At 33.2% G+C, this 12,536-nt stretch overlaps 1 protein-coding gene across 1 annotated transcript; it reads right to left on the minus strand.

Moving 5' to 3' along the window:
* Nucleotides 1–474: 474 nt before the first annotated feature.
* LOC114163937 (paramyosin-like protein) lies at nt 475–11,062 on the minus strand. The gene is made up of 11 exons (XM_028048330.2): nt 10,859–11,062; nt 10,613–10,778; nt 9,978–10,058; nt 9,608–9,721; nt 9,282–9,461; nt 8,897–8,976; nt 4,101–4,140; nt 3,877–3,984; nt 2,066–2,146; nt 1,236–1,358; nt 475–706 (listed from the first exon to the last, which is right to left on the minus strand). Exons 1-11 carry the CDS (start codon nt 11,002–11,004, stop codon nt 662–664), a joined length of 1,164 nt encoding a protein of 387 aa, XP_027904131.1. The 5' UTR covers nt 11,005–11,062; the 3' UTR covers nt 475–661.
* Nucleotides 11,063–12,536: the final 1,474 nt, after the last annotated feature.

Raw genomic sequence — 12,536 nt, forward strand, 5'->3', positions numbered from 1 at the left:
GTCAAAATTAGATTGTAATTCTAATTAAAATCTAAATAAACTTTAATACAATCCAAATATAAACCAAAATAAAAAAATACTGTTGATAAAAACACAATCTAACATGACACAAATGTAAAGTCCAACTTAATAAAAAAAATAAAAAACTATTATGTAACCCTTTTATCTCACCACAGGTTTAACCTAGAGGAGCCAGATTCTAAATGAACTGAGTCAAAAATCAACCCGTATTGAAATTTGTAAAAAAATTTCAATCCAACCCGGTCTGAACCCGTGATGAGCCAGATTGACTCACAGGTTCCAACCCATTTTGATAGCTCTAATTGTAATTGGTACCTCAGAACAAAACTTGCAAATTCTGGTTTGTTATGCTTCCAGAAAGCCGTGTATAAAGAATTGAAGAAGAAAAATATTTAGTTATATATATATATATATATATATATATATATATAATGATGTAATATTACTAGGATCTTAGTTACAAAAATCTCGTATAAAAAAATAATTCTAAACATAAAGAGTGGTTTATATCAGTTTGAAATAAAATTGCAAATAAGAATGAATGAATGTGAAACATGATAACTACAACTCATGTCATACCTACAAACACATACATCTTGTTCTGTGAGCATGAACTGCAATAATTTGTTTTGTGAACTTTTCATTTGTCTTGTGGGCAATTCTCATTCTCCTTCGCACATTGGGCCTGGTCATTAAAGAATCCTTTTCAATACGTCCCCCAAAAAACGAAACCCAATTTATTATCATTTTGTGGACCAAAAAATATTTTAATATAATTGTAGTTTTTCATTTTTTTTTCTAAATTTTGGCTTAATTAAATATAAATTATTATACTAAATTTTTAAAAAAATGTAAACAGATTAATAATTCAAATAAATAATACAATATAGTATTAAATGAGATAATAATAAGAAAGATAGAATTTATTAGAAATTTATTAAAATTTCCAGGGCAATAAAATTAATAATGAGGAGAATGATTGAGTGTAATAATAATAATCAGATTTAAGGAAAAAACGTCCTTAGTTCAATTCATTTAAAAAAAAATTTATAAGCTAGTTCATTTAAAAATAACACTTCTAACTTCTGTGGATATGATTTCTTATACACGCTCCATTCCATATATGTAAATTAACCGATTATTTGTTTTATGGAATGCAACACACAAAAATAACCCAAAAAAGCAGTGTCATAGGATGAATAGGAGAAGCTTACCTGAAAAGCTTTCGACAGGTAGTAGCAGCGCTTCCTTTCACCGACTGCTGCAGCATACCTACCCTTCAGATCATTGCGGATTTTTTGTTCTTCTTGAAGTCCTACATCAACTTTTTCTAGCTTCTGTACATAAGTGCAGCAGTTAAAGCTCTTACGAAGATCACGTTCAGTGGACGAATATAAACAGGAGGAAGATTTAAAGAAAATTCCCATTTAAAGTCTATTAAAATCCTAATGACATGCCAAACGGAAAATATGAGAATTTTTTTAAATAAAAAGTATTAGGGTTTTTCTCTAAAAATTACCATGAAACTAAACACTGTGCAACAAAAGTATCCTTTAAATTATAACTATATTAATGATATAATAATAAAATCAATTTAGTAAATGCAGAATACTCTGGCTTTAATTGTGTACTGTAAGAAATTATTAAAAATTTATTTTAAAACTAGTAATTAAAAACATTAAAAAGTGCTGTATTGCGATATCGCTAAAACAATTACGTACCTCCCATGTTAGGGAAATAGAAGACTAAATGTTTGCTTATAAAAGCTTCTGCCGTTTTAAAAGCTGCTTGTGCCTTGTGTTCTTTATATAATTCAATGACAAAATTTCTAACGGAAAAAATAAACAACTGTGACGGCTCATACAAATAATTTATCCCTAATCATATTGTTCAGTGTTGTTAGAACTATATTAAGTTAAAATCAACGGGGACAGCTATTGTTCAATGTTCTTAGAATTATTAAGTTAATATCAACACGACACCTAAAGAGCTGCAGTTAACCCTTCCAAATTTATCACTTGTGAAAACTAGAAAACAACATTACCTGTTGACTTCCCTTGACAATTCCTTCCATGGAATGAACTAGTTTGATACGCCCATCGGTGCTGCTAAAGGCCTCTTGAAACTGCAACCAAGTGAAAAGAAAAACAATAACAGCTAAAACTGATTAGATAACATAAAAAGGAAAAATATCACATTTTCCCTCAGAAAAAATAAAACACTGGGCCAAATAGTTTTTATTCCCATTGGATGGCAACAGGGTGTGGTGGCAGCAGGCACCCAGTGGATCAAGAATTGATACCTCCACCTTTTTTTGAGTAATCCCATAGTTTTCTATAAATATCTATCAAGCAAATTTTAGATCAAATATATAAACAAATATCAAGAACATTAGACAGTAAGAAAATTGTGACCTAAATCATAAAGTTAGACAAAAACACACCCTCAACCCGGGTTTGTGGTGGGTAACTACTTTCCAAAACCCCGCCCCTACCATTTATGTGGAAAACCACGACCCGTCAAACCCAATTAAATTGGGTTTCCTCTCGTCAAAGTCAGAACAGAGCATGGAAGGCACCTATGAGTTCTTTTCGCCACTCTAAAACACTAAGAGGTCAAGAAAAACCTCAGACCAGAATATTCTGCAGAATCCCATTGACATAGGAAAGAGGTGATAAAATCATCTGCGTGTGTATATATATGTATAAACATGCCCAGCATATAAGATGAAAATTTACAGAGATGAAATAGTGAAAGCCCTGAGAGGGCGTTTCCTGAAACGAAATGGAAGAGTCGAACAATGTATAAGAGAGAACAGGGAACAGTAAGAGAGTGAACTGAATAGCAACAACAGAATATAGTGTTGGAGATGGTGCCAGAGAACAGAGGAAGGCCAGCAGCACCAGGAAGGTGCTAGCAAAAATCAGAGATGACCAGGGAAAGCACCAGATTACAGCAGGCAATGAATTTCAAAAACAAAAGTGAAAATTTGTTTTATAAAAAAGGTTTCAAGTTAAAAACCCAAACAAGGGAAGTGAAAGGAAGAAATTGTCCCCCGATATAAACTGAACAATGCAGTATTGGAGGGGCGTGGGAGCAAACATGGGTTTTCAACCATTAACAAAAGCTGTACTCATTAATACACTGCTCCAGTTGCGACACCAAGGTACAATACAATGACAGAGCAGGCCATAGTTAAGGCCTGACAAAACTGTGCTATAGCATGTGATTGAAAACCTTTTCAGTTCCTCAGGTATTATTAGTCTCCTTAACCAAGATATCAAGAACTCAACTTGCCAACCCATTCACCCTGCAACTACCATGCTTCAAGCCGAAAGGACCCTTAAACAGAGTGTAAAGAGATATAATAATTCATGAATCTTCACCCAACAACTTAACTTTTCATATAGTTGCCGTTAAAGTTGATTCATGATAGACAGTAATACTAATTTTTAGCAATTCCAACTCAAAAATATGCTAAACAAGTGCAGCATCAGAATTTATAATTTACCACTAACACGTTCTTCACTCAGAGTTCCTCCCAGTACTTTTTGTTAGCACTATATTCTATGAACTCCCTCTGCTCTGCTGCTCTGGTCCTCTTTTTTTTATTAGTTATATAATCTTGTTATCGTGGTTGTACGTTTAAACAATGAGTTTTGGTTAGTAATTATGAACTCTACTTTAGTTTTGAATAACCTTTTTTTTTTTTGGTCTGAGAAATTGCATGTTTATGGTGTTAGAAAGCTGCCTTGGTCATGGTTACCCTTAATCTCTCTAAACTGCAGTGTCTTCAATACCAAACCAAATGCAGGATAAAATTTCACAGCATGTTTCAACTTCTCCCATGAATACCTGAGAAATGATCGAATTCAGCAAAGATGTTTCCTTTAACATCAATACTTTTATTTCCAAGAGAGCATTGTAGGTAGCATAGTACTTATGAGTTTGTCGATGTTTTCCCTGTACAAAGGAAAAACCAAGGAATGATCAGATAAGCAATAAAAACTAGAACACTCCTGCTAACTTAACTTTTATCTTTTCTTAATAACTCTTTTTCATCAAAACAATTCAAGAACCTGGATTTGAGCATACAGTTCAGAGAGCCGATATTCATACCTGCAGACACAAATGAAACAATATCGAGTAAATAATATATTTAAGCGTACAAGTACGTTGCACATGTTATTGTCATACATGCATGACATTCGTTTCCTCTCTTCAATGCACAATGGTCCAAATCAGTGTTTTTAATAATACACATTCTACTTCATCGAATAAAATGATGCATTCGTAGCAGGTTATAACTCCCACATAATTAGTATATATTAGAAACCAGTAGGCTTAAGTAAATTAATTGATTAAACTTCCCACCCAATAAGATAGTATATTAAAAACCAGTAGGCTTAAATAAATTAATTGATTAAACTTCCCATCCAATAAGATAGTATCTATTAAAAACCAGTAGTAGGCTTAAGTAAATTAATTGATTAAACTTCCCACCCAATTGTTGGGTACCAGAGTACTAGCACAACTAAAATAAAAGATGAAAATAAAGGAACAAAAATAGATAATAGGATATGAATATAATTTATTCAAGGAAAGGAAAAATTACATACCTTTCTCTCTAATCCCAAGGAAAAAACAATGACAACTCCTCTCTTGGAAATAGGAAAAACTAATACAAGGAGGATCTTAAAGGAGAAACTAATACAAGGAGAAACTAATCTTCTTTCTTAGAGAAGAAACTAATATTCTCTCAAGCAAATAAAGCAAAAAGGAATAGAAAGGGAGAGACTTTGGGATGATTTCCTAAGGAAACACTGGACTCCTTTTATAAAGAAGTCCCACATTGATGGGAACTTACTTTTAATGTTATAAAAGAAGTCCAGTGTTTCCTTAGGTAATCATCCCAAAGTCTCTCCCTTTCTATTCCTTTTTACTTTATTTGCTTGAGAGAATATTAGTTTCTCCTCTAAGAGAGAATGTTAGTTTCTCCTTCTATTAGTTTTTCCTATTTCCAAGAGAGGGGTTGCCATTGTTTTCTCCTTGGGATTAGAGAGAATGGTATGTAATTTTTAATGTTGATGACTAACTGATCATACGAATCAGGTAAACTCTGTAGTAGAAGCTCTGCACGTTCATTTTCAATTATGTTGAAATCTACTGTTGAAAGTTGGGCAAACAATGTATTTAGATTGTTGATGTGATCTGTCACCGATGTGGACTCACTCATTCGAAGAGTATAGAGTTTTCTTTTCAAGAATATTCTTGTGTGAAGTGACTTAACCTCATACAGGCTTGCTTGAGAGAGTATCTCAAATCTCCTTTGTTGTATTCTCCGCAATGCTGGATAAAACCGCATCTTCCAATGCTAAGTGCAAATTCGCTATAGCATTGTTATCTATTTCCTTCCACTTTTTATCTGTAATACCTGCAGGTTTTTCTTCAATTGCTTCTAGACAGTTGTCCTTTCTCAAAATGCCTTCATCTTCAGTTTCCACAATGAGAAATTTTTCCCATTGAACCTCTCTATCTCGTATCTTGTTGTCATGGCTTTAAAACCGATTTATGCACTTCTCACTATGAATAGTACTGTCGACTGGAACAATGGAGACAAACCGTGGACCAGGTAATTCCCAGGAAAGAGAGGTGGGTCACTAATGGACACGCTTAAGTACCAAGTCTTTCCTAGCCATAATTTTCCTAGACATGCACTTTCACACTACCATACTTTATCCACTATCACAACACTATTCTAATGACAATAGCAACGAAATATAATCACACGAACCAACAGCTCTGATACCACTGTTGGATATCAGAGTACTAGCACAAGTACTCACAACTAAAATAAAAGATGAAAATAAAGGAAAAAAAATAGATAATAGGCAATGAATATAATTTATTCAAGGAAAGGAAAAATTATATATCATTCTCTCTAATCCCAAGGAGAAAACAATGAGAATCCTTCTCTTGGAACCTTAAACGAGAAACTAACCTTCTCTCTTAGAGGAAAAACTAATATTCTCTCTTAATTCTTCTCTCAAGCAAATAAAGCAAAAGGGAATAGAAAGGGAAAGACTTTGGAATGATTTCCTAAGGAAACACTCCACATCGATGGGAACTTACTTTGGGGCTTAACCGTGAACCAAGTAATTCCCAGGAAAGAGAGGTGGGTCACTAATGGACACGCTTAAGTACCAAGTCTTTCCTAGCCAGAATTTTCCTAGACATGCACTTTCACACTACCATACTTTATCCACTATCACAGCACTATTCTAATGACAATAGCAACGGAATATAATCACACGAACCAACAGCTCTGATACCACTGTTGGATATCAGAGTACTAGCACAAGTACTCACAACTAAAATAAAAAATGAAAATAAAGGAAAAAAAATAGATAATAGGCAATGAATATAATTTATTCAAGGAAAGGAAAAATTATATATCATTCTCTCTAATCCCAAGGAGAAAACGATGAGAATCCTTCTCTTGGAACCTTAAACGAGAAACTAACCTTCTCTCTTAGAGGAAAAACTAATATTCTCTCTTAATTCTTCTCTCAAGCAAATAAAGCAAAAGGGAATAGAAAGGGAAAGACTTTGGGATGATTTCCTAAAGAAACACTGGACTCCTTTTATAACATTAAAAGTAAGCCCCAAAGTAAGTTCCCATCGATGTGGAGTGTTTCCTTAGGAAATCATCCCAAAGTCTCTCTCTTTCTATTCCTTTTTGCTTTATTTGCTTGAGAGAAGTAAGAGAGAATATTAGTTTCTCCTCTAAAACAGAAGGTTAGTTTCTCCTTTAAGGTTCCAAGAGAAGGATTCTCATCGTTTTCTCCTTGGGATTAGAGAGAATGATATATAATTTTTCCTTTCCTTGAATAAATTATATTCATTGCCTATTATCTATTTTTTTTCCTTTATTTTCATTTTTTATTTTAGTTGTGAGTACTTGTGCTAGTACTCTGATATCCAACAGTGGTATCAGAGCTGTTGGTTCGTGTGATTATATTCCGTTGCTATTGTCATTAGAATAGTGCTGTGATAGTGGATAAAGTATGGTAGTGTGAAAGTGCATGTCTAGGAAAATTCTGGCTAGGAAAGACTTGGTACTTAAGCGTGTCCATTAGTGACCCACCTCTCTTTCCTGGGAATTACCTGGTTCACGGTTTGCCTCCATTGTTCCAGTCGACAGTACTATTCATAGTGAGAAGTGCATAAATCGGTTTTAAAGCCATGACAACAAGATACGAGATAAAGAGGTTCAATGGGAAAAATTTCTCATTGTGGAAACTGAAGATGAAGGCAATTTTGAGAAAGGACAACTGTCTAGAAGCAATTGAAGAAAAACCTGCAGGTATTACAGATAAAAAGTGGAAGGAAATAGATAACAATGCTATAGCGAATTTGCACTTAGCATTGGAAGATGCAGTTTTATCCAGCATTGCGGAGAATACAACAAAGGAGATTTGAGATACTCTCTCAAGCAAGCCTGTATGAGGTTAAGTCACTTCACACAAGAATATTCTTGAAAAGAAAACTCTATACTCTTCGAATGAGTGAGTCCACATCGGTGACAGATCACATCAACAATCTAAATACATTGTTTGCCCAACTTTCAACAGTAGATTTCAACATATTGAAAATGAACGTGCAGAGCTTCTACTACAGAGTTTACCTGATTCGTATGATCAGTTAGTCATCAACATTAAAAATTACATACCATTCTCTCTAATCCCAAGGAGAAAACAATGGCAACCCCTCTCTTGGAAATAAGAAAAACTAATACAAAGAGAACCTTAAAAGAGAAACTAACCTTCTCTCTTAGAGGAGAAACTAATATTCTCTCTTAATTCTTCACTCAAGCAAATAAAGCAAAAAGGAATAGAAAGGGAGAGACTTTAGGATGATTTCCTAAGGAAAGGAAACACTGGACTCCTTTTATAACAATAAAAGTAAGCCCCAAAGTAAGTTCCCATCGATGTGGAACTTCTTTTCTCACAATCTCCCACTCATCAAATCTTCACACCATGCTTTATTCTCTACCTTTTTGTTGCTTGTTCTTCTGATAGACTTCAGTAGGATCTAATCCACGTAGACTTCATTGACACATAATTCTGATCCTCCAAAACGCAATGCAACACCTGAGACTCCTTTCCAGGAAGACTTTCGATAGGACCATACTGCACTCGTCTGAGCAGTCTGAGCCGGTTTTAACCATCGGCTCTAATACCACTTGTTAGGATTTACAGAGGGGGTTTCACTAAGGAGATACAAAACCAATAAGACATGAGCACAACCACAAAAGGCATTGACACCACTCTCAACCCAAAACCTTAAGACAATGGATTTATGGGTCTTTATCCTCATATAGTGCTCTACTTTCTCATTTCTAGCCAATGTGGGACTTAGACTCACGTTTAGATTCCTAACAATAATAAGGATGATTGGAAAAGGAGGATGTGGTATCTTTGTACCAACCTATACAATCTAAACCTTGTCAGTCTCTCCCCATCTAGTAATCAAACCGTTCCAGAATGTTTAGCAAACAAAACTCGTGGAAATTAAGAAATTTCAATGTAAAAAATTATTATATAGAGTTTCGCATTTTTCCTTACATTGAGTTGAAGGTGAGTTCAAGTTGCACAAAATTGAAATAAAGTAGTGTACTGTCAAACAGTTTCAGAGAGTACAAGGGCATTGAAATATGTGTGCATACAGATGAATTTGAAAGAAAATATACTGGATTAGTTTAATTGTACATAAATTACAACTAGGCAAGAACACATTCAAATTCATTGGCAAAGAGCTTGAAGAAGTATGATGGAAATTATGTACAAAGGAAAGGTGAAAGAAACAAACGTACTGGATGACTTCTGATTGGCACGGGAGGTCATCAATCTGACGTCTTAGTGCTACAATATTCCTCAATCTAGCAGCAAGTTGCTAACAAAACGGGAAAAGGTATTGGGTTTGTAGTAATTGAAACGATGAAATAAGCAATTTTCAAGTACTATTAAAGAAAGTCTAAGGTTTTAAATAGCAATTTCCAGATGCAATTGCAGCTACATTGTTGCATTTTGGGAATTATCGCAACCATATGGTGACCACAATTTCATCAAACCACATCGGTCCACATGTTCCATAATCTCAGTAATTGCAGAGTAATCACAACAATTCAAAATCATCAAGTCAAACAAGATGAGAATAAAAGGAGTAGGAAGCAAATCCGCTTGTTGAAACTGGTTTACCTTTTTCATCAAATCGACTTTTTCAACTAATTCACTATAAGAATTACGTAGTCCATCAGATAGATTCTTGTTATCACTGTAATTTGTAATTTGCCTCTCTAATTCACTGATATCAGCTTGAAGTTCTGAGTGTTTACAATCACGATAGGACTGAAAGTAATTTTCCTGCTTTTCAAGATCCTGAACCAACAGTGATTGACATTAGCACCACATAACATAATATTATATTTAGGAGCAATTGTAAATTAAAGTTTAGTTAAATTTCCTGCACCAACTGGCAGGTTTTGAAAATTTGAATAATACATAAATTTAAAGAAACAATTCACCTTCAAAGACGTCATTAAAGAAATTAACTTCTGTGCCGCAGAATCAGCACCCTCATTACAGATTCTCTCTTGTAGAGTAGTTAATTGCTTCACAACGTTCATCTTCTGCTGATTCTTCAGGCCAAAAATAAGATGCCCATTAATAGCAAAGCCAAATAAAATTATACAGGGCATAGATGCAAATGCTGCTAAGGATAACAAAATTAGAAATATAAAAAAACGGTTGTCCATTTTCGGTTAACAATTAACAGATTCGGCTGGAGAGGCATAAAACTAACAATCAAAGAAGATTAAAAAGGGGTAGGATGGGGAATTTTGTAATAAAAAAAGGAGCCAGTTTCATATCTAACATCTTATCCATCTCACCAACCAGATCATCCAAGTTGCCACTCAATGCCTTAATCGAAGCCCTGCACTCATCCACTTCAACAGTATTTTCAGCATGAGAAACCTATACGAAAAATCAGCACTGAATTAAACAAGTTATAAACACAAAGCATATTCGGATAAAGGTTGCAACAACTATTTTCAACTTTAAGTTTTTATACGCTACTTATGAATTTCAAAAGCCGATTATTAGAAAATACAGGTGAAGAAAATACCGAGTTCAATTCTGTACACCGATAATCAATCAGAAATCATAGTTAAATATCTTTTAATTGACCAATTAGAAAAAACAATAAACTTAGTATAGTTTGTTCGGATACAGGCTATAAATGGTTTCGAGGGCTTTTCCATTAAAAATATGGAATTTTTGGAAAACCCTCTCGCATCCAAGCACGCTATAGATGACATTATAAGTTTTGTCACCACATATACAATTTAGTAAACAATATGTTACTTTTAAAAACAGTTTAAAAAACCAGAAACAAACCCGTCCTAAATAATAAAAAAAATAGTTGAAAACCCACTTCAAGCTCCCCTTTCATTATTTCAACAAATAGGTGCATCACCGACACATTATCAGAACCAAAACTTCGATCACTGTAAGCAATAGTCCAATACCTCGCCGGCACGGTGTTCTTGATTTTGCGGAAGGTGTGACGTAAGCCACTGAATTACTGGAAAAAGAGCATCGACATCGAGATCTTGGACATGAGAGAGTCGAAGAGGGTGCGGGCATCCAACTAATTCTAAAGATTCCTCGATGCCGAGTGTTTTGTCCTGGTCTCTGCAAGGCGAGTTAGGGGAATTGAGTGCAGAAAAAATCTCAACCGAATTGATTTAAAGAAGGGAGAAAGAGATACTTGCGTTATGGCGGCGATGCACTGAGAGAGACCGGCGGCGACTTTTTCAGACGGTGGCGCATCGGAGTCTGTCGTGTGGACGAAGCCGGCGGCGTAGAGAAGATCTAGAATCTTCTGGACGGTGCTTGAGTTTAAGTCTTTCTCGTCCATGCTCTGGTAGACTGTTTCACTGTTTCTGTTCTTTCTCGCTACACATTTAATCAAAGGCTTAAAAATGCACTATTCTTTCTTTTATGCTTTAAAAATATATTATTCAAATCATTTCAACTTAAAACCTCGAATATTAGATAAATTGATGCATTCATTCTTAGATGTGTACAAATGTTTGTTTACAAAGTTATATAGTTGCTGAGTGATTTGGTATATTATTAGAAAATATTATCGTGTTAGTGGTATGGTTAACCTTTTACTAATATGTTTTGTTGATTTATATTGAATAAAGTTTTAGTTTATTATTTATGATAATAAATCGGAAATAATTTTTGAGCAGAAGTAAGAACCTGAAGGAAAAACAGATAGTACTACTTGATTTTCTTCTCATTTCACAAGTGGGAAAATACATATTTCTTTCATCTTTTACAAACGTAACTTCGTAAATATTTCTAAATTGTTCCGATTCAATTCAAGTCCGACAGCATCACGATTATCATTAGAAATAATTACTACGTTTTGAAGATATTATTTGTTTAAAAATGATATAAAGTTTTATTATAATTCGAATAGGTGAGAATTTATTTTTGGAAAATTATTTTTTAATAAAAATTTGATAATGTTGACGTGGCAGCATCTTATTAGATAAAATAAAAGTTGGATGTGATAAGAGATGAGGAAAGAAAAGTTTGGTGTAGTTTGAGAAGAAGAACTTATCAAAAAATTTCAAAAAAAAATAAAAGCTTTGTCAAACTATATCATGCTTTTATTTTCCATGTTCCTCTACATTCCTTATTACTTCCCTTTTAGTTGACTTTTCTATAACCTAAAGCTTTTCCTTTGTTTAGTGGCATAAGATTTCAATATTTTCTTCCATTCTTATATACATTATATTTTTAGAGACTTGTAAGAAATTAACGATCTAAGTAATTGATAATGAAGAATGCTAATCAGTGTCTTTAAGTACTGGTTAAGGATAATTAATTTATATTGGTTCTTTCATTTTTACATTGAAAGTTAAAATAATTAAATACATTAATTAAGATAGTATAAATACATATAACAAATTTTATAAAGATAAAAATACCTTTGTAAAGTTTTAGATAATAACCTACTGATACAGAAGAATGATTTTGGAATTTTTAAGGTCTCTACTAAAATATTTTTTTTTTCTTTTTTATAAATTCTGTAGATATTTAACACTATTTTTTTATGCTTGTACCGTTAATTTAAACTTTTTTTTATATTTAATTATATTTAATTTTTAACAATATTAAAATATAGTTATTTTATTATTTAATTATTTTTTAACTTTTATCGATGAACGTTAAATAAAATATGAAACACACATATATAACAATTATGGACATTTCTGTTTTTTAAATAAAATAAAACTACATTAATGTTGATTAGGTCAGATTTAATTTAATATTATACTTACCTATGTATTTTTTATAGAATTTAATGCATATTAATGTTCTAAGAACACTAGTTAACAAGATCCATCGATAATTTAGAAAAAAAAAAAGGAA

This window comes from Vigna unguiculata, chromosome 9 (genome assembly GCF_037176805.1).
Source record: "Vigna unguiculata cultivar grain cowpea cultivar isolate G323 ecotype 2 chromosome 9, ASM3717680v1, whole genome shotgun sequence".
Taxonomy (NCBI): Eukaryota; Viridiplantae; Streptophyta; class Magnoliopsida; order Fabales; family Fabaceae; genus Vigna; species Vigna unguiculata.

Excerpts from the sequence above, each read along its gene's own strand:
- LOC114163937 (XM_028048330.2), bottom strand. The coding sequence starts at position 11,004 with ATGGACGAGAAAGACTTAAACTCAAGCACCGTCCAGAAGATTCTAGAT. Across the intron at positions 10,779-10,858 it reads CAGTGCATCGCCGCCATAAC|AGACCAGGACAAAACACTCG; the intron begins GCAAGTATCTCT and ends CTCGCCTTGCAG. Across the intron at positions 707-1,235 it reads ACCTGTCGAAAGCTTTTCAG|GCCCAATGTGCGAAGGAGAA; the intron begins GTAAGCTTCTCC and ends TTTAATGACCAG.